The 20,523-nt window shown below is 47.6% G+C and overlaps 3 protein-coding genes and 1 long non-coding RNA gene across 5 annotated transcripts; 2 read left to right on the forward strand and 2 right to left on the reverse strand.

The window, feature by feature from the left end:
• Positions 1-1,705: 1,705 nt before the first annotated feature.
• Positions 1,706-2,103, reverse strand: LOC120642621. Of its 2 annotated transcripts, none has more exons than XR_005662657.1 (2): positions 2,026-2,103; positions 1,706-1,941 (listed from the first exon to the last, which is right to left on the reverse strand). It is a non-coding gene; the product is annotated as an uncharacterized LOC120642621 (long non-coding RNA). The 2 variants fall into 2 exon arrangements; XR_005662658.1 differs by having other exon boundaries at positions 2,018-2,102.
• A 1,890-nt stretch (positions 2,104-3,993) lies between these two features.
• Positions 3,994-5,793, forward strand: LOC120640219. The gene has a single exon (XM_039916075.1). It carries the CDS (start codon positions 3,994-3,996, stop codon positions 5,791-5,793), a length of 1,800 nt encoding a protein of 599 aa, XP_039772009.1.
• A 3,496-nt stretch (positions 5,794-9,289) lies between these two features.
• LOC120642413 (aldehyde oxidase GLOX-like) lies at positions 9,290-11,178 on the forward strand. Its single transcript, XM_039918919.1, has one exon. It carries the CDS (start codon positions 9,345-9,347, stop codon positions 11,016-11,018), a length of 1,674 nt encoding a protein of 557 aa, XP_039774853.1. The 5' UTR covers positions 9,290-9,344; the 3' UTR covers positions 11,019-11,178.
• A 2,138-nt stretch (positions 11,179-13,316) lies between these two features.
• LOC120642596 (cytochrome c oxidase subunit 6b-2-like) lies at positions 13,317-15,351 on the reverse strand. The gene is made up of 4 exons (XM_039919190.1): positions 15,237-15,351; positions 14,268-14,356; positions 14,080-14,161; positions 13,317-13,544 (listed from the first exon to the last, which is right to left on the reverse strand). Exons 1-4 carry the CDS (start codon positions 15,243-15,245, stop codon positions 13,491-13,493), a joined length of 234 nt encoding a protein of 77 aa, XP_039775124.1. The 5' UTR covers positions 15,246-15,351; the 3' UTR covers positions 13,317-13,490.
• Positions 15,352-20,523: the final 5,172 nt, after the last annotated feature.

A 20,523-nucleotide genomic window follows, 5' to 3' on the forward strand; every position in this document is an offset into this window, starting at 1 on the left:
TGTGTTTGATATTGCACCCTACTTCATGATTAAGTCAACGTAGTACTGTTCTAAAGTATTAACTCCTCGATGATGAGAATACCTGGTTTAATTTAGCAGACCTTCTATGGGAAGGCAATAAATTTCATCTAATATATTGTCTACATTATCATTAAAAAAATGTTGGGAAATTCCATTCATAGGTACAGTATGCACTTCCGAGAACATCACAGTAAAAGATTAGGATTTGAGAAATACCACTTCGAGAGGTGTGATTGCGTCGTGAAATATATCATCATTACCCTATCCTATTATCCTTTAACCCCTCCTTTTTTTTCAGCTTGACACCATCGTTTTTTTAAGGGAAGCTTGAAAACCCAGACATGCGGGCACCACATCTAGGGGGTAAAGGGCCCAAAATTTTGAACTAGAAAATCTAAGGGCCGGACTCTAAAAGTGTTGGGCTCTAATCTTATATAATTTTAAACTAAAATATTTAAGGGCCTTGATGGGTTGTGAAGAGGCTACTAGGGCCATGGCCCATTACCACCCCTAATCACATCTCTGCCTATCCCTGCGCGGTGTTCAAACAATTTAACCACTCCTCTGTGAGAGAAGCGCCTTTTCTGAAGAAACAAAAGAAATTAATGATAATGCAAAGTAAAAACAATAAGAATAAACCCATAAATCATATGTACGTTACACAAAAAAAATCATAAAAGATTCCTGCATATTTTACAAGATATAAAACTCCACCCAATTTGGCTTATGGTTTCATTTTTTTCTCGAGTCCGAAGCTGTAACGAGTCTAGTAATAAAAGGACAAGAAAAGTATAGCAACGCTGATCTTGATATAACTGAAACCAGATGGATGAAATGGAGTGAATAAATTAGCTTAATATGCACTGAAATAATTTTACTCTGATGACACTAATTTATATGCATACAACTATACAAAAAAAACGCGGCCGGGAAGCTAAGTGAATTTGACAACTATGGCGTACCATATATACCGACTTTCATCACAAAGGCATTTCATCTTTTTATTATATATATATATATATATATATATATAATAAATGGAACACGCACAGTACAATGGAGTGGAGAACATTCATATCACAAGGATGAAAGGAACACAAAATGGACAAAAACTCTGTATAATCGTATTACATGAGGAGTTACCTCTTTCAAACCGTATAACCATAAAAATAAAACGTACTAAAACATTGAATAATTGTATCACAATGTACTTGAGGCTATACTAGAGGAACTACCAGATCAGAATATAATCAGTAACACATGGCCAAAATGAATGCCTGCATTCCTTGTCTCCTGGACGATCACACTCCTGCATGTTCCGGGGTTTTCAAACAGAAAAAACAAGTGTAAACAAAAAGGGCTTTTTACATCCGTGCCATTAGTTGAGACCAGGGAAAAACTTACCGGCGGTAAGTGATTTACCGGTCCTTACCGGTAACGGTAAGTTACCGAAAACCGCCGGTTTACCGGATTTACCGATCGGTAAACCAATTCAAATTTGAAATCATCGAATTTCGGATTTTTCGACCGAATTCCGTTGTAATTTCGGTGGAATTCGCTGCGTATGGACCGAAAAATGTTGACCACGATAGAAAATAACAAATTGTGTTAAGAGAAGTGGAATATTTTTAGAGAATTATATCTAATTCTTATATATAATAGTTCAATATGCATAATGATTTTCTTACAAAGCAAATATTAATAGAATTGACGTAAAACATATGTATATCAATACAAACCACAATCCAAATGCAATAAAATATAGGTTCAGCTTGTTAACACAATTTATAGGTTCAAATAATACAAGTCTCAAATAGTTAACACAAAATATACTCTAAAATTTTTATTTCGGTGTTTTCCAACAGGAAAACCTTACGACCGACCGGAAATTGTTGATGACTCACATTGTAACGTCGAATCCTATAGAATGGAATAAATAAAATGGATGAGAAGATGCAAAAGAAATGAATGCAAGTGAGAAAATAAGATGTGTTACCTACATACATGGGTACTCATTCGTCATCTCTGTGATCTTGCTCTGGGGGATATTCCTGATAGTACATGTGAGGAAATCCATATGGAGGTATCCTTGATAGTATATATGAGGATATCCATATAGAGGACGCGGAGGGACAGCCATCGGATGTGGTTGTGGTGGCCACACAAAGGTGGGTGCCGACGGGTAGCTGTAGGTGGAACTGACAGATGTAGAGCTACCATCATCCTCACCGTCGTACGGGTCTGTTTTTTTTACACAACATATGAGGTTAGATTTCAAAAAATATTAGTCCAAAATGCTCATAAAAATGTCTAGTTTTTTATCAGATTTTTACCCTATTTTATATAAATTTTTTTGAAATTTTCAAATTTGAAACCGGTAAATGCGAAATATCACCGAAATCCGTTTCTCGGACACTACCGGTAACGGTAAATTTTCCGGTAAACCGGATTTACCGGTCGAAATTTTTTTCCTTGGTTGAGACCCCCACCTCATTTTTGCCACTAGTTCTGAATCCACCTCGGTTTGCCTTGGTCAATGTTTTGCTTTCCTCAGTTTTGCCATTCCGTCACGTTTGCCATCCATTTCTGGCGTTACTGACAGGTGGGTCCCGCACATTAACCCGACAGGTGGGCCCAGCTTGCTTCATCCCTTCCCATCCCCAAATCGACCCGATCCCCACCCCAGCCGCCGCATCCTTCTCAGACCAGCCCCAAATCGATTCAAATCCCTAGCACGCGCGAGCTCCGCTGCCTCCACGACGCCACCGCCTCCTAGAAGCGTCGCCCTGCCCTCCAGACGCCGCCGCCTCCTTGAAGCGCCACCTTGCCGTCGTTGCCAGCTGTGAGGAGGGACAGCACCCCAACGCCGCAAGGGCCTTGAGCCGGTGCCCCGCGCTCAGCCGCAACCAGCGCCGCCTTCCGACGTGAGGAGGGCCGACGCCCCGCGCGTCCATGCAGCGACCTCCACAACGGCGCCGCAGCGAGGGCCCTACGCTGCGAGGACCCTGAGCCGGCGTCCCGCGCTTCTGACGCCGTCGAGCTCCCGTGCGTGCATGCGCGAGACCCGGCCTACCTCTTGTCGCCGTTGCTAGATCCGCCCCACCTCCCGTCGCTATTGCAGGACTCATCGGTGGGGGGCCCCGCGCGTCCGACCGCCCTCCGTCCCACCCCGACGACCATCCACCCCGACGCCCCTGCACCAGTGCACACCATCCCGGCCACACTCAGTGCCTCCCCCTGTCATGGCTGAGCGACGGGTCAACTGCAAGCGGGCAGCCTGCCCTCCCGGGCACATACCCCCGACGACCTTGCCTCCCGAGCACGTGCCCCCGACGACCTCGCCTTCCAACACTGAGCCCACATCTAGGTAAATTGAATTGTAGGACATTTGTAGCAACTCTTGATAGGTTGTATGATATGTAGCAATTGTGTATACTTAGTTATAACCGGAACTTTTTTGTGTTAACTAGGATGGAGGAATCAGTCGAAGCTTTTGATGAGCCAGTGAAAGATAATGATGATGAGAGACTTTATTCTGAATTTGTTGAGCAACATGATGAGGTGAATGTTGAGCAAATGGCACTTGTACCGTTTGATGTCACTGATGAAGAAGAGAGGGAGGAGAATGTTGATATGGGTACGGGTGGCGAAGAGGATGAGGACAGACCAATTGTTGTGCATAACATAAACAATCCAACCATGGAAGAAGGCAACATATTTCCATCTATGCTTGATTGAAGAAATGCACTTGCTACGTACTGCATTACTAACAAAAGGGGTTACATCATTGAGAAAAGTGATCCAACTAGGTTGAGGGTTCACTGTCCAAATCGAAGGTGTAAGTGGAGGATGCATGCCTCTGTTATGCGGAATAGCACTGTTATTCAGGTGAAAGTTAACCCTCTTCCTCACACTTGCCCACATGTTAATGGAGCACATAAGGCAGCTAAGAGTAGGTGGTGCGCCCAAGCAATGTTGGGGTGGGTGACTAAGGACCCATGCATTGGTCCAACTAAATTGGTTGAGAAGATCTATGAGGTTTATAATATTGAGGTACCGTACATGAGGGTATTCTATGGTAAAGAAATGGCTCTTGACAATATATATGGCCCGTGGAAAGATAGCTTTCGGTTGTTGTACATATGGAAAGCTGAAGTGGAGAGGGCATGTCCTGATAGTGTTGTTGAGATTGATAAGGAGATGGTGAAGTATAATTTGAGAGGCAAGGTAAAGGAAAAGGAATGCTTTAGGAGAGTTTTTGTGTCATACAAGGCATGCTGGAGTGGATTCTTAAATGGTTGTAGGCCCTATTTAGTAGTGGATGCAACTGCTCTAAATGGAAGGTTCAGAGGACAGTTAGCATCTGCTTGTGCTATTGATGCCCATAATTGGCTCTTTCCTATTGCTTATGGTGTGCTGGAGACAGAATCAGAAGAGAGTTGGACTTGGTTTCTACAGAACTTGCGTCAGATGATTGGGTTTTCGGATGGGTTGGTCATACACACGGATGCTTGTAAGGGTTTGGAAATTGCTGTAGAGAAAGTGTTTCCTCAAGTGGAGCATAGGGAATGCATGCGGCACCTTGCTGGAAATGTAAATAGAGCAAAACATAGAGGGAAGTTAGTTGATGACAACTTATGGCAATCGTCACTGACATACAGCCTGAAGAAGCATGAGTATCACTTGAATCAGTTGTATAAAAATCCTAAGCTGGAGAAATTCTTACAAGATAACCACAAGAAGGTGTGGGCTAGAAGCAAACTCAATGAACTCTGCAAGGTTGACTATGTGAACAATAACCTTGCAGAGTGTTTCAATTCATGGATTAGAGATACAAAGGGACTTCATTTGGTAGATTTGTTGGACGCCATCCAAAGGATGATTATGGCAAAGTTTTTACTGCGCCAAAAAATTGCAGCTGCAAAGTTTGCTGGCCACCAAATTATTCCAGCTGTCATGAAGAAATTGCATGATAAAACTGACGGTCTCAGAATGACATTGGTTAGGCGCAATAATTTTGCGGCAGAGGTGACAGCAATGGATAAAGAGAAGAGAGAATGGAGGTATCATGTAAATTTACAGAGAAAGACATGTAGTTGCAGACAATGGAAGATCACTGGATTGTCGTGCATTCATGCCTTGTATTTCATTACTTCTCTTCGTGGTCTAGCTTGTGAGATTGATCAGTATGTACATGGGTACTACTCTGTTGCCAGGTTTAATGCTACGTATGTTGATAATGTGCCTTCTATTGAGGGAAAGCACCAGGGGACAACAGTTGATCCAGAATTTGTTCTTCATGCTCCAGTTCAGGGGAGAGCTCTAGGAAGGCCAAGAAAGGTCAGAATAAGATCAAGTGCAGAAGGTAGAAAAGGACTTGGACCTAGGAAGCGGATATGTAAAAGATGTGGAGGATTGGGTCATATTGCTAGAACTTGTAAAAATGCTGTTGACCCAGCTTTTGGTGAAGATGAGCATTGGGGTGTAGAAAATGTTGTTGACCCAATTTTTAGTGAAGATGAGCATTGGGGTGCAAAAAATGCTGGAGAGGCAGATGCTGAATCCACTGATGTTGCACCTGAGTCTCCACTAGTTGAGCCATATGAAATTGCTGTTGAGTCTCCACTAGCTGAGCCCTCCGATATTGATGTTGTGCCACTTCTGCCTGATCCCTCCGATGTTGTTGTTGTGCCACTATCTGAGGCCTCTAATGCTACAAAAGCTAGGTATTATTCGTTTACATACTTCTTCCTTTCTTATGTTTATCAGTAATTATATATTTTATTATTTGTTTGTAGGTTGCACAGGAAAAAAATCTGCCAAAGAGGATAAAGAAGGGAGGTAAAGAAGCCGAAGCTATCGTGTCACTAGCTGAGCCGTCCAAACTAGTGGCACAAGCTAAGAAAAGAGAGGTAAAGAGGTGGTGCACACAATTGAAGATAGTCCGGCCAAAAACACAAGGAAGAGTCAAAGAAATCGCAAAATGAAACTTGTCATTGACTTGTGATGTTTATTTCAGAATATTTTAACCTTTAGTGGGGTCGAACTTCGAATTTATGATAGACTTGTGTGTCTCATGGACTTGTATGTTTGTTTGAAATTGGACTTGTATTTTGCTTGAAATTGAACTTGTATTTTGCTTCAGATTGTATGTTTCCATTCTCATTTATTGTGATGCTGATGAAATTTGAATTTTGTGGAGACATGTTGTCCAAAATTTGAATTTTGTGGGGATATGCTGTCCAAAATTTGAATTTTGTGGGGATATGCTGTCCAAAATTTGAATTTTATGGGGACATGCTGTCCAAAATTTGAATTTCGTGGAAATATGTTGTCCAAGATTGAATTTTGAGTGAATTGATGTCAAAAAATTCAAAAATGAGACAAAAATACGATTACAATATGCTCAAATTTAAAAAAATATCAAAACTTATTTAGTTTTCCTATGTCATAAAGAACTAAAGAAGAATGTATGTTCCAAAATTTAAGTGAAAATAATGAGAAACTTCATCTATGTAGTATAAAATGGAGGGATCTAGTTCAATGTTTAAGAAACTTATATGAGCTATATTGAGTTTGTGAAGACTTTGACACTAAAAGTTTCAAAACACTGTGAATTTTTTTTTCTCAGGGCTCTATCATGATATAATGACACCATGCCAAGTTTCAGAAATTTTGGTGATAGTTATCATATTCTTAATTTTTTTTAAAAGATGCTCAAATACAAATTTGAAATATTTTAGTTATACCGTCCATTTTTTGGGACATTTTAGGCATAATTATGTTTATTTGATTTTTCTTATTCTTGTGTAATTTTTATAGATTTTTTTGTAATTTAATCGAGGTACCTACCGTTCAAAATTGCTGCACTTTCTGAATTTTACTTATATTTCCAGAAGCTATAAATAAATTATATTACATGTTCAAATTCAACAAAACACTGAGCTGAAGCAATTGGTCAGCGGCTCCACTCATTAGCCTTCCCAAACTTAAGGTCGCGGGTTCAAATCTCTGCGGCGCACACATATTTTACACATCAAAACGAGTGGGTCCCACTTGTCGGCGACCCGCTGCTGAGGCACATGCACGCTCGGGCGCGGAGGGGCGGAGGTCGCGCTCGTGGCCAGCGGGGAAGGGGCTGGTTGGGGGACTTTGGGGGTGGGGGTCGGCGTGGTGGCTGTGTGGGTACGGGTGGGGATGGTTGCAAAGGGCTGCTTGGGCCTGCTGGTTGGGAGACTTTGGCACATTCGGCGTCTGGGTGAGACTTTGGCACATTCGGGTCTGGGTGCGGGAATAGTTTTTATTTTTTTAGTTTTACAAAACATTTAAAAAAAATAAATAAGCTGTAATGTAATTAAATAACCTTGTCGTCTACGTTCGATTAAAATATTTAAAAATACTCTTTAATCGATATCTCTAATCATTTGCATGACAACCATAAAAATTCAAACAATTTTCCAAAACAAATAGCATCCCACAATCCTTCACATGTTCAACATAAACTTCGCATACAACCTAGAATTCCCGCCGCTTTTCATAGTAAACTCGTCAAGAGGCGCCATTTGATCATCTTTGCAAATCCCCGCAGCTTCTTCATGAATATTCGCATATGTCTCCATGGTACCAACAACTTGTGCCAACTTGGATCCTTGAGAACATTCATATGATGTACGAGCATTCTTACAATGATCACGTATGGAATCTGCAACCCAATGCATCTTCCCCAGAGCATATCCCACACAACACTGCAACTACCCAATCTTCTTGCAATTGTTGCAAAGCTAAAATGAGTCACGTTATTAGTAGTTAAATGGAGAAATAACTACACAATGAGTAAATCAAATATAAGAGAACTAAATACTCAATGAACAAAGCATTTTAGACATTCTATCGGATACTTAGTGTGCAAGTGAGAAGAGTTCAGACCTGACCATCAACGGCGGCGCACGTCTTCCGGGCCCATACGGCGGCGGTGCGGGCTTTCTCCGAAGCGAGGGCGCTCACCGCCTGCGCATCCTAAACCAATAGTGCAGCCACGCATGTGGAGCCCTCGGCCGTTATGGCCTTCGAGGTTGCCTCCCCGAGCGCTAGTGTGGCGTAATGCGTCCCCTCAGCGCGGCAGACCGAGGGGAAGCCTCGGCGGTGGCAGCGACGGCGGCTGCAGCAGTCGCCTTGGAGGCGGCGACGACAGCTAGACGGGTCTCCTTGGTGGCGCTCACGGCGGAGACGACGAATCCATTAGCCTCCTCAGCAGCAGCAGCAGCCGCATGAGCCTTTTCGGCGGCGAGACGGGCAATTTGATGGGCGGCGGCGGCTGAACAAGCCATGGCAGCGGCTAGGGCGTGCCGCGGAGTCGCGTGTGGACGACGGGGAGGGCCGGAGGCGGGGAGGGTTGCAGCGGACGACGGTGATGTCGCAGATGGAGAGATCTCGCGGCGGCCTCGATCGGGAGGGCGCATGCGTACTCAAGATCTCGACTCCGTGACGACGGGGAGGGCAGGGTGCCGCGGGCGCGTGGGGTGGCCGGAGCAGAGCTTGCGCCCTTGTAGTTGCCCGGCCTTCTTGGGAGGGGGCGGGGGATGCGCCGCCCGGGGGTCGCGCGGCCGCCCGGAGCGGCGGGGCGGATCTCCCACCGGCCTCCCCTCCCCTGGACGCGCGCGGCGGTGGCAAAGCTGGTGCGTGGCTCGACGGCGAGGTGATTCACGGCGTGGGGCTGGCCTCTCCGGCCGGCCGCGTGCACGGGGCGGGGCGGCAGCGGGGTTCATGGGCGGGGCGGCGTTGGAACCTGCACGGGGCAGGGCGGCGGCTGGGGTGGGGATCGGGTCGATGGCAAGGCGGCGCTTCAAGGAGGCGGCGGCGTCATGGAGGGCAGGGCGGCGCTTCCAGGAGGCGGCGGCATTGTGGAGGCAGCGGAGCTCGCGCGTGCTAGGGATTGGAATCGATTTGGGGCTGGTCTGATAAGGATGCAGTGACTGGGGTGGGGATCGGGTCGATTTGGGGATGGGAAGGGATGAAGCAAGCTGGGCCCACCTGTCGGGTTAATGTGCGGGACCCTCCTGTCAGTAACGCCGGAAATGGATGGCAAAGGTGACGGAATGGCAAAACTGAGGAAAGCAAAATATTGACCAAGACAAACTGAGGTGGATTCAGAACTAGTGGCAAAAATGAGGTGGGGTCTCAACTAATGGCACAGATGTAAAAATGGCTCGAGCTCGGAATGCAAATATATATATAGGATCGCAGCCCCCGAGCTAAAACACACCAGCAGCACATACAGTCACTGCTCCACAAGCAGCCTCTATCCCTCTCTCGTAGCCACCACCATGAAGCTTGGATTCCACCACCTCGCCCTCCTCCTACTCCTCGCCTATGGCAGCATCTCCCCGGCGTTCGCCGCCGGGAGCTGGAAGTTCCTTCAGAACGTCGGCGTGTCGGGGATGCACATGCAGCTCCTGCACAACGACCGCCTGATCCTCTTCGACCGCACCAACGTCGGCCCGTCCAACCTCACCTTCCCCACCGGCCACCCCTGCCGCACCAACCCCCAGGACCTATGGTTCCGCAACAGGACGGACTGCACCGCGCACTCCGTCGAGTACAGCGTCGCGTCCGGCACCTTCCGCGGGCTCTCCCTCTTCACCGACACCTGGTGCTCCTCGGGCCACGTCGCGCCCGACGGCACCCTCGTCCAGAACGGCGGGTGGAGGGACGGCACCCGCAAGATCCGCCTCATGCCCGCGTGCAGCGGCGGGAGCGACGCGACCTGCGACTGGACCGAGGAGCCGGCCCCCGTCGTGCTCGCCGCGGACCGGTGGTACGCCACCAACCAGAAACTCCCCGACGGCCGCGCCATCATCGTCGGCGGGCTGGGGCAGCCCAGCTACGAGTTCTACCCGAAGGCCGGCACCAACGCCGCCTTCTCGCTGCCGTTCCTGGGTCAAACGAACAGCCTCTACCCGTTCGTGCACCTCAACATAGACGGCAACCTTTTCATCTTCGCCGGCAACCGCGCCATCCTCTTCGACTACAATGCCGGCAAGATCGTCCGGAACTACACCACGCTCGGCGACGGCGGCGACCTGAGGACCAACCCGAACGCCGGCTCGTCGGTGCTGCTCCCGCTGAAGCCCAACCCCACAGAGGCCGAGGTGCTCATCTGCGGGGGCACGCCGGCCACCTCCAACGGCGCCGTGGCGGCGGGGCAGTTCCCCCCGGCGCTGAGGACGTGCGGGCGGCTCAAGATCACCGACACGAACCCGTCGTGGGTCGTCGAAGAGATGCCGTCGCCGCGGGTGATGGGGGACATGATCCTGCTCCCCAACGGCGAGGTGGCCATCATCAACGGCGCCACGGACGGGATCGCCGGGTGGGACTCCGCCAACACCTTCAACCCCACGCCCGTCATCTACCGGCCGGACCTCCCGTTCGTGACCCCGACCAGCCGGTTCGAGGCGCAGGCGCCGGCGGGCACCCCGCGGCCGCGGATGTACCACGCCTCGGCGGTGCTCGACCGCGACGGCCGGGTGATCGTGGGCGGCAGCAACCCGCACCAGTTCTACGTCTTCGACAAGAAGTTCCCCACCGACCTCACCCTGGAGGCCTTCGCGCCCTTCTACCTCGACGCTCCCAACGACGGCCTCCGCCCAAACATCTTCGTCCCGTCGCCCAAGGACGGGCCGGTCCACGTCACGTACGGCGCGCAGCTGAAGCTGCAGTTCTTCGCTCGCGTCGGCGTTCCCGGGGCGGTCACGATGGTCGCGCCGTCGTTCACGACGCATTCGTTCGCGCAGAACCAGAGGCAGCTGTTCCTCCAGGTCCAGGTGAAGCCCACACAGGCGTTCCAGCTGAACGGCGGGGTAGCGACGCCGTTCCCCGGCTTCTACGAGGCCACCGTGACTATGCCGGCGACGGCGGTCCTGGCGCCACCGGGCTACTACATGCTGTTCGTCGTCAACGGGCGCATTCCCAGCAAGGGGATCTGGGTCCACATACAGTGATAGCGAGGGGGGTCTAGAATGATTATTTCATTCGGTAGGTTTATGAACTACGCATCCTCGCCGATTTGAACCGTCCGATTCGGAGTTGCAAGAGATTAGTTGTATGTGTATCTTGTTTCTTCTTATGCAGCGTGTAATCATTTCAAATATAGTGAATTTAATGAGATGCTTCGTAATAAAGCAATTTTTTCTTATTCTCCTTTTTAATAAAAAATGTGCTCGGTCGTGAAAAAAATGCTGTATTTTTATATGGATTTTCTATGATTAATACCCCGTTATTACTTCATCATTTTCACATACTAGAATCACCTCTAGATATTCAGAACTCAATCTAAACAGTAAATTCCCAGTTCGTAGGAAAGGAACCCAAATACCACAGGGTTGCAAGAGATAAAATAACTTCGCTTACTAAATCATGTCAGTCCTGAACTAGAGATGTTGAGTCTTGCTTTTACTACCTGGAATTCTACCAAAAGAACATTTGCTGCACATCAAGGTTGATGGTAGCCTAAGCCATCACTCATATATTCAGTCCAGAGGTTGAATTCATTCTCCATCTCCGGTGGACTCGGTGCCGCCAGTAAGCAGATTAATTAATGGGGGATGATTTTCTTCTTCCTCTCTCTCCCTTTCTTCTTTCCCCTTCTTCCTACTTTATAATTTTTCGGGGGGGGGGGGGGGGGGGGGCTCAAGCCCCTCTAGACCCACCGCGCCCCTGCAAGAGACAAAGCAATTTCGCTCACCAAATCAGGTCAATCCTCAATTGGAGATGATGAGTCTCCTATTTTTAATACATGACACATGTATGAAGTTCTATTTTAACCAAAGAACATCAGCTCCCATGTCCGATGGACCCGGTGCCGCCGGGAAGGAGATTAACGAGGGGCTGATTTTCTTTTTCCTCTCTCCCTGTAAGAGATAAATCAATTTGCTAACCAAATCAGGTCAGTCCTAAAACTGGAGATGATGAGTCTCCTGTTTTTACTACATGACACATATGTATGAAGTTCTATTCTACCCAAATAACATAAACATGGGCGGTCGCCCACCACTAGCCACCGCCCCTCTCCCTCTCCGCATCGCCGCGTTGCTGCCGGAGCCGGCCGCCAAAAGCCTGCACGGCCCACAAGGATGGCAGTGGCAGGGCAGCATCCTCTCCTCTCCGCCTAGCGGGTGCGGCCGCTGCAGGTCGAAGGGGACCGCCGCCAGGGGGTGGCGACGGCATCAGCATGGCCGTATCTGAGGCCTCTGGTCGAATCCAGTGGCCGCGAACTCAGATCCGTCGCCAGTCGTGGCAGAGCGCAGTGGCTGGCTGCGGTGGGGCCCAACCTGCGGAGGTGCTAAGGTGGAGCGGGAGCGGTAAGTCCAGTGGCCTTTGTGGCGCAGTTCCTGGTGAGCCTGTGGCCGACCGGCCAAGTGTCCAAGCGATGGCCCGGTCACAGTGAGGAGCAGGAAGGAGGCGCAGAGAAGGAGGATCGTGTGGAGATCACACAGCTGATGTGCCACTCTACGGTCTAGCACATCTACTATTTCCATCGACCCCGATAGCAGGTTTTCCAGGCGAAAGCTCTTCCCGATAGTGTATCAATGTCGACAATAGCGACGTTTGTGGGCCTCGTTTCCCTCAAGGGCATTCTCGTGGTGTAGCCTACAACTATCGGTGGATCTCCGGTTGAAAACTCAACTCCGGCTTCCTGGATGAGGCAGCTGCAGCGTCTTCGATGTTGTTCTCTTCTTGAAGCATCGCCTTGGAGATCCTTAGGTCTGATTTTGTTACTTCAGCTGCACCAAGCGATTTAGACGTCAAGTTTCTAAGAATACGAGAGATGTGATGGTTTTTATGCTGGACAAAGACTTCGCAGGGATGAAACGAGAGCAAAGAAGAAAATCGAAGCTCAGTCTTCAAGTTTCTTTTTTTTTGTTTTTGAGTTTTCTTTCTTGTATTTTGGGATTCTGATTTGAGGTTTAGAGTCTAAAAACTCTTGTTACTCTTGGTCTTGGCTATGTATACATCCACAAGATGGATATTGAGTCTGGTGTATCCCTCATCTTAAAAAAAAACAAAGAACATTCGCTTCCTATTAAGGTTCACAATAAATGGGAATTCTAATAGTAAAACGTAAGCAAATTCGTTTCATTTCCATGTTCCTTTAATTTCTTAGTTCTTTGGTGTTCCCCCTAGCACCATCCATGCGAACATTATTCAGATTCCAGTAGGAAACAGTGACATCGGCTATGAACTTTAGAAACCATCTATGTTCTGAAAAAGAGCCAACAAAAAAGAGGTCTGGAAAAACATAACATCAGTAACAACAACGGTTTAAATTAAGGGTGCAATTCAAATAAACAGCATCACGAACTGTTTTGCAGTGAGTGCTTAGGTGACACGAGACAGTAACACAAATTCAAATAAGAACAAATCCGGAGTGATGAAAACTGTAGGGTGGTCCCGCGGTAACTCTCAAATAAGATTTAGAGGGGCCCTGCAAAGGCCCCGTTTTCCCTCTGCTCGTTCCACTTCTCAACCTGATTCAGTAGAGAAAAAGTTGATGACAATGAAGAAACCAGGCTAGAATGCATGGCTAGTTTCAATGTGTCAAGACAACATGGTCCAGCTAAGCATTGATCGGTAAACAAATGGAAGGATTGCAGGAAGGGAAAATGTGAAACATACTTGGGAACCATCAAAAGATTAGAACAGGAAATGATATTTGAAAACAAATAAAAATCCAGCAAGTCTAAAACTACTCCCTCGAGAGAACTAAACGCTAGAAGTGCGGACTGCAAAAAAAGTTATAAGCAGGGGCATATAACATATTTGTAAGCTAATATGCATAGCCAAATGTTCCAATGAGTCACATTATCCACAAGTTTCTACTCCTAGGAAGTGATATGATGGAAGAAACAAATCAGTGGTTTATGGCCAAGTAATTCAGATATGGAGTTTAACTCTGAAGATTCTTGCTTCAGGCTAGTAGCTTAGTGCATCACAAATTTCCTATATTCTGGCAAGATGCAAAAAAAATGCAGTGGTACTACAAAAGACAGCACAAGCACTCACCCATTCTCCTGGGCAAAGAGAGCGGTAGTACTTGGCGAATTTCTGACAATCAGCAGTTTCATCCCCTTTGTCATTGGCACATCTGGTTGCATGGAAGTTCAAATACTGAAGAACTGGGATATTGCTCACGTGTAAAGTTTTTTTTTTTCTTTGAATAAGTCACGTGTAAAATTTTCCAGCAAACATACCTATGGTACTCAATATAGCACGCAAAGCAGTGCCTGGTTTGGTTCGTTGTAGGAAAGCGGAAGTCAGCAGGTGCGGTCTTCAGCTCAATCTGGTAGAAACGCAAAGCATATAAACAGAAACAATGAAAAAAAAATATAGGAAATTCAAATAAAACAAAAAAACGCAAGACAAAATTGAGAACCAATAAGCATGGCATTAAAATGAAAGATACTAGCTCATTTCACTGGGATGCACATGACAGTGTCTGGTAGGTAAATGTAAGATAGTCTTCTCTTCTTATAAAATAAGAGAAAAATATGGCACCCTAACACTCACCAAATAGATGAGCCTCTGAGACAGCACTACTAGGTCTCGAGGAGATCAAATACCATCCATATCAAGCAACTAACCTATTCTTCAATTCATACAGTCTGCTGGTGCTTGCCACAATGGCGGCTGCTAGAACCAGTATCACTATCACCATCCTCGCAAATCTGTAAAGGCCCAACCAAATGTTATCACCAATACAACCCGGCAGCCCCTACCCTTAAAATTTTAAAAACGTGACTCTTCAGTCACTTAAACAATGAATGCAGTATCCTATATCAGATCTTAGCACATGACTCCATAATTTTCCACCACAACAGCACGCAGCACGCAAGTTGCACGACTGGGGGGATCAAGCAAAGAAATGGACCTAGTGTCCTGTGTCCACAAACAAACACCTATCACAATCCACCTCACGCTCTCTCTCTCTCTCTCTCTCTCTCTCTCTCTCTCTCTCTCTCTCTCTCACACACACACACGGATCAGATCCACGCGACGGGAAACCATCTCCAGTCGCACGATCGGCGAACTAGATCAAAGCCTACTGTCAGGTAACATCCAACCGACAGATGCAGCGACCCGGCGCGGCGGCGGAACAGGATGGACAGAACGGCGCCGTGGGAGGCGCGATCAGGGAAGGGGGGATTCTAGAAGGTTCTCACCTCCGCCATCTCGTCGCGGTTGCGAGACTGGAGACCGGAGACGGGGGCGAGGCGCTGTGGCGTGGTAGAGAACGCGGCGTCGCCGAGGAAAGAGGAGCAAGGAGTTCGAGGTGGAAGTACGTGGGCCCCGATCAAGGAGGGCGGCTCTTACAACCGTAGCTGGGCCGAGCCTTTGTTCGGTTGGGCCTGTGGAAGGCCTGCTGCAATAAGAGTGGGCCTACCGAGACCCGTTGTCTATCAGGTGGACAAACCCACCACTACACTTTCTTTCTCTTCTTTCTTTTTCTCTAGACTAGAGATGGAAGATCAATCGCTTCTTGAGGAGTCGTGCGGACAAGTATTATTATTGTTTTAAAAAAGTTTTATTATTTTAATCATGCTGTAGCGCATTGAGTCGACGTGTCATAGCGTACTTTGGCTTGGGCAACAGAAGCTACCACAAAGTAAGTGGAGCCTCGTTGACGGTCGAGCCTAAACCAAAAGTGATCGCACCACATCTCCCACCATGAGATGCATTTTGTAGGTGTATTGACCCACATCCCACACACAAGTCTAAGAATTCTAACGCCTGATTGATGCTCTGTCCCCTGTCCGTGCGTATGCTTTTCATCAGTCTGATTTTGTAATGCACTCTCAGTTCATCGTACTGTTTTCCGTTTTCAGTCCCTGTCTGATTGGAAGCAGGAAGCATGCAACTTGTGTACGGGGTGCAGTTTCTCCACCAGCTCCAGTAGGATTGTTCTTGTACACCGTCAGGCGTCAGACTCAGATGTGATGATTCCAATTAGCCTTTCACAGTTTCGCGGGCCTCCTGCGCAGTTCAGGGAACCGCAAGAACAGTGCCGCACTGTGCTTCATGCCCCGCCGTTTCTCGCCGCCGACATTGGGACGGCAGGCGGCCAGCCGCCGGCCGACCACGTCTGATGGGTGCATGCATTTATATACACAAAAAAAAGGAAAAAAATCGTGTGGTTGAGCCGTCCGACTCGGAGTCCAAACCGCGGCCCCAAATCCGAATCTTGCTGGGGCTCGCGTCGGCCCGGGATGAAATTAGAATATGCTCCCAAGAGGCCAACACATCCACCCCTCAAAAAAAAAAACACTTCAAAAAAAAAGAAAAAAGAAAGAGGCCAAGACATCCCGATCCAGCGTGTGAAAACGACCGTGTATAGCAGCAGCCAGCAGCCGCCTTTCGATCTTTTTCAGAGATGATGGATCGGGCTCTGAAGAGCCAATTGGACGGACCTCCTGGATAAGTTCACCTGTGACTGTGAGCCCGTGTGACCTACCGTGCCCTAGTGCCCTCGTATGATGAATCGATGATACAATTACAGTGGCATCTTTTCATTTTTGTTTTCCTTCATGGAGATCAGATATGAGGCAGTGCTATTTCTTTGTAGAAAAGTATTGCGTCTTTCTCCTCTGGAACACATGCAGGGATGCTGAGAACAGAGCTGAACTCCGATACTTTTTTTTTAACAGAGTTCAACTAGCAGCCCGTTTGCTCAATCATCATCAGGCCAATGGGATGCTAGCCAACTATTGGCGCTCGATTCTGCAAATCATCTGTTCTTACCCCAGCTGGCTGGACCGCGTTACCCTCTCTAGATTTTCTGGAAGAAAATCACGCGCTGGATTCATGAAGAATGTCCAAAACACGGAGTAGTACTTCATTATGGTAATAAATCCAGCGTCTGAAAGGAACTCTGCTCACTCATCCATTTACTACTCCGTGTTTTGAACATTCTTCTAGATTTCTAGCACAGATCAGAAGGGCAAACTGGCGTGTACGTTTCGGCATCCGGCAGAGGAACGAGAGGAATGGCAACCTTTGACCAATGCAACTTGCTCCCACGTCGACAAAAACAGTGGCGACATCAGGGAGCACATCATCCGTTCACCTGTCTGGCGAGCAGCCCAGATATTATCAACAAAAATCAATAGTGTTATCATCAGCAAAAGATTAGGGTTTCTCTGCCCTGGTCCTGCCGCAAGCCAGCTCGCTAATCCCGTCAAAGCTCCACCTAACCCCCATGTTGCAATTTTCCTAGATCCTTCTACTCATCCGCGTCCATCGGTCCGTGTCATTTTTTATCCATCCGCGGCCGAGCCAAGAAATTACGGGAACGGCAAGTATACTTCGTACAAGCTCTGAAGAAACGAAGACCATGGAGCAAACGGACAGAGAAACCCTGCGTCCCCGGGCGGCGAAAAAAGAGCAGAAGCGCAGTGAACGGAGGCAACTGGGACAAGCGCATCCAGCTGTCCAAGGCGGGTCCGGACAAAGCCTAGTGGCGAGAGGAATCATGGACCAGATCACTGTCGCGGCGCGCGGGGGGGCGGGGGGTCCTCATGCACCGGAGGCTTAAGCCGTGCCTATCTGCTGCTCCACCACCACCTTCCCTTCTTTTCTTTCGACACTGCCGCCCGCCGCCGCGTCTGAACTCCGTTGACGGCGAGGAGTTCCGCGCTCCCCGCCGGGACGGAGCGACGGCGTCTCGATCTGGACCGATCCCGCTGGGATGCATGAGAACTCTCTCGCCTCGGCATAAAATTCGTGTGGTTTTGGCCGGTGCTGCTGCGTTTCCTGCCGTGCGGATCAGCAGAGATAAGCAATGTGTCGCGAGATGTTGCTCGCCGTGGCGCCGTCTGTCTGTGGCCACCGATGCAGCGCATACAGCCAAGGCGAAAAATGGGTCGGGAAAGCGAGGCTGAAAAAGACGCCGGATCGTGTGGACACGCCTCTCCCCTTTTCACTCCCCCCCTCTCTCTTCACGGGCGGCGTTGCGGCTGATGGTAACCCTAGGCATAAAATACAGAGAACCGAATACGAATCGAAATTACCGAAACCGAAATATTTGGTTCCTATTTCGGTTCCGAGTTTTCAGGAACTGAATTACCGAGGTAAATACTGAAACCGAACCGAATTTATCGAACTTACATGAAATGTGATAAGTTTGAGTGTTGTTATATTATTGATTGTACTATTGTAGACTACTATATTACGTATTTTGACACTCACACTTATAGTCATGTGGACTTTTATATGTATTTATATTTTGTACTATTATTATCTATGAAATGATGTTAAAATTAGTCTTTGAATCTGCTATTACATCCTCTCTGTGATCAGTTCGGTACTGTTCGGTAAATACCGAAACCGAACTGAATTTTCTCAGTACCAATTTTTTTTAAGAACCAATCGGTACCAATTTTTGAGGAACCGAATTTCCAATGGCGCCGAAGATCGGTTCGGTATTTACCGAATGCCCAGGGTGAGTTGAAGGCCGTGCGGCTGCGCCCGTGCAGGCGGCGGGTGTCTTTGCCGACTACGGAATCGAAGATGGGAGCGGCATCTCCCGCGGTTTGCGTGCCATGGGAATAGTTGTTCCTGCAGAAGATCATCTGAAGATGGGTCATCGGGGGTGTGTTGGGTTATGATCGTCCCAAGGCTGGTGTAAGGATCGATGGACCAAGAGGGGGGGTGAATTGGGCCTTTTTCAAAATTCTAAAGCAATTAAAACAACCTTAACCTATGCAAAGCTAGTAAGACTCAATTCACCAACCGGCTAACTAAGCAAGCTACACAAGCTACTAAAGAAAAGAAACTAAGCAAGGTAGAGCTAAGTTATTATCTCTAAGGTCAAGCACATGAAAAGATGTATGAAAGTAAATGCTTGAAAAGAAAGAGTGGGCAAGAGACAACCGGATTTTTTCCCGTGGTGTCGATGTGTTGGCACACACTCCTAATCCACGTTGTGACACTCACTAAGAGTCTTGTCACCTCCCATGTCACCGAGACTTGGGCGCTCACTAAGAGTCTCCGTTCACCATCCCGGCGTGGTGGAGCTCAAGCCACGTACAAACTTCTTCGGGCTCCCACAATCCTTGGCAAGCTCCGAAAGAAACACCTTCAATCACCAAGATCATCTAGGTGCTGCCAATCACTAAGAGTAACAAGCTCCTAAGCCTTCACTTGACCTACACTTAGTTGGCCCTAGCTCAAGCACACTTACTACACTTGCAAAGGATGAATTCTTCAAGGTTGAAGCACAAACAAAGCACTAGATCTTCTCTCTTTTGCTCAAAGCTCTTTCTCTTTTTCTCAAGGGTGGCCTCAGGTTTTCAAGGTGTCAAAAGGTAACTGAAATGAGCCAGGGGGTACCCTTATATAGAGTGGAGGAGGTCACATAGCCGTTGGACGTTTTCTGCAGAAAAACCGTGACCACCGGAAGAACCGACGGGATAGAAAGTATAGGCATCGGTTCAACAGGTCTCTCTGTGTCCAATTAGTAGCTTCTGACACAGTATCCACGCTTGCGTCATTGCACCAGTGCATGCTCCGTAAGGGCATCGGTTCAACCGGTGCTGAAGAGGTTCCCTGATCAACTCAAACAAACGTTCTGGAACAAAGTACATCCAATGCACCGGTGCTTTGATTCTGAAGCGTCGGTTCAACCGGTGCTGAAGAGAAGTTGAAGTCCACCAAAACATGCTCTCTGGAACAAAGTACATCTAATGCACCGGTGCTTATCTTTTGACCATCGGTTCAACCGGTGCTATAGAGTTATTTGACTTGATTCCTGCCTGCATCCAGAGAAGATAGACCGACAGAGCATCGGTCCTTCCGCCAAGCATCGGATGCTCCGATGCTAGGGCACCGGTTCAACCGGTGCTGCTGTTTTTCTTTGTTTTCAGATGAATTGACTTGGATTTGAATGTAACTTCGATTGTTTCTTCTTCCAAGTGTTGTGTTAACTTCTATTGACCATCTTGAGCTGATTTTGAGCGAGTGTGCAAGATTTCTAAGGCCAACTCAAATTTGATCAAGCTACTAACTCATGAACCCCTCTTAATAGTACGATAAACTATAAAACCTAGCTAAAACAAGTGTCATTCATCTCCTTGTGACACTTGAGACTAGAAAGGTCCTTATGCTTTCAAATTGAGTCCTTGGTTCGCAAGATTGTTTCGAATTGAGGGGTCTCCTTTCATATTTCATATGAGACTAATCCAGTCAATGAGTTTTCCTTCAAAACACACATTAGTCGCATACGGTTGTCATGAATCACCGAAACTTACCAATAGCATCTATCGGCCTAGATGCGCTACAATCTCCCCCTTTTTGGTGATTGATGACAACACAAAGTAGAGAAACACAAGATATGAAATTGAAAGCGTTAAACAGGCAAGCATTACTTGAAATAAAGCACATGTAGGGACATGTCAACACAGAGCATACACAATATCCAAATAACATGTCCATGCACAAAAACCAAGAAGATCC

The sequence above is a fragment of the Panicum virgatum genome, chromosome 7K (assembly GCF_016808335.1).
Source record: "Panicum virgatum strain AP13 chromosome 7K, P.virgatum_v5, whole genome shotgun sequence".
In the NCBI taxonomy this organism is placed as follows: domain Eukaryota; kingdom Viridiplantae; phylum Streptophyta; class Magnoliopsida; order Poales; family Poaceae; genus Panicum; species Panicum virgatum.

Coding starts and splice junctions, on each gene's coding strand:
- LOC120640219 (XM_039916075.1), top strand. CDS start 3,994: ATGTTGGGGTGGGTGACTAAGGACCCATGCATTGGTCCAACTAAATTG.
- LOC120642413 (XM_039918919.1), top strand. CDS start 9,345: ATGAAGCTTGGATTCCACCACCTCGCCCTCCTCCTACTCCTCGCCTAT.
- LOC120642596 (XM_039919190.1), bottom strand. Junction 14,162..14,267: donor TGCTATATTGAGTACCATAG/GTATGTTTGCTG, acceptor CCATGCAACCAG/ATGTGCCAATGACAAAGGGG. Junction 13,545..14,079: donor CTCTTTGCCCAGGAGAATGG/GTGAGTGCTTGT, acceptor CTACTGAATCAG/GTTGAGAAGTGGAACGAGCA.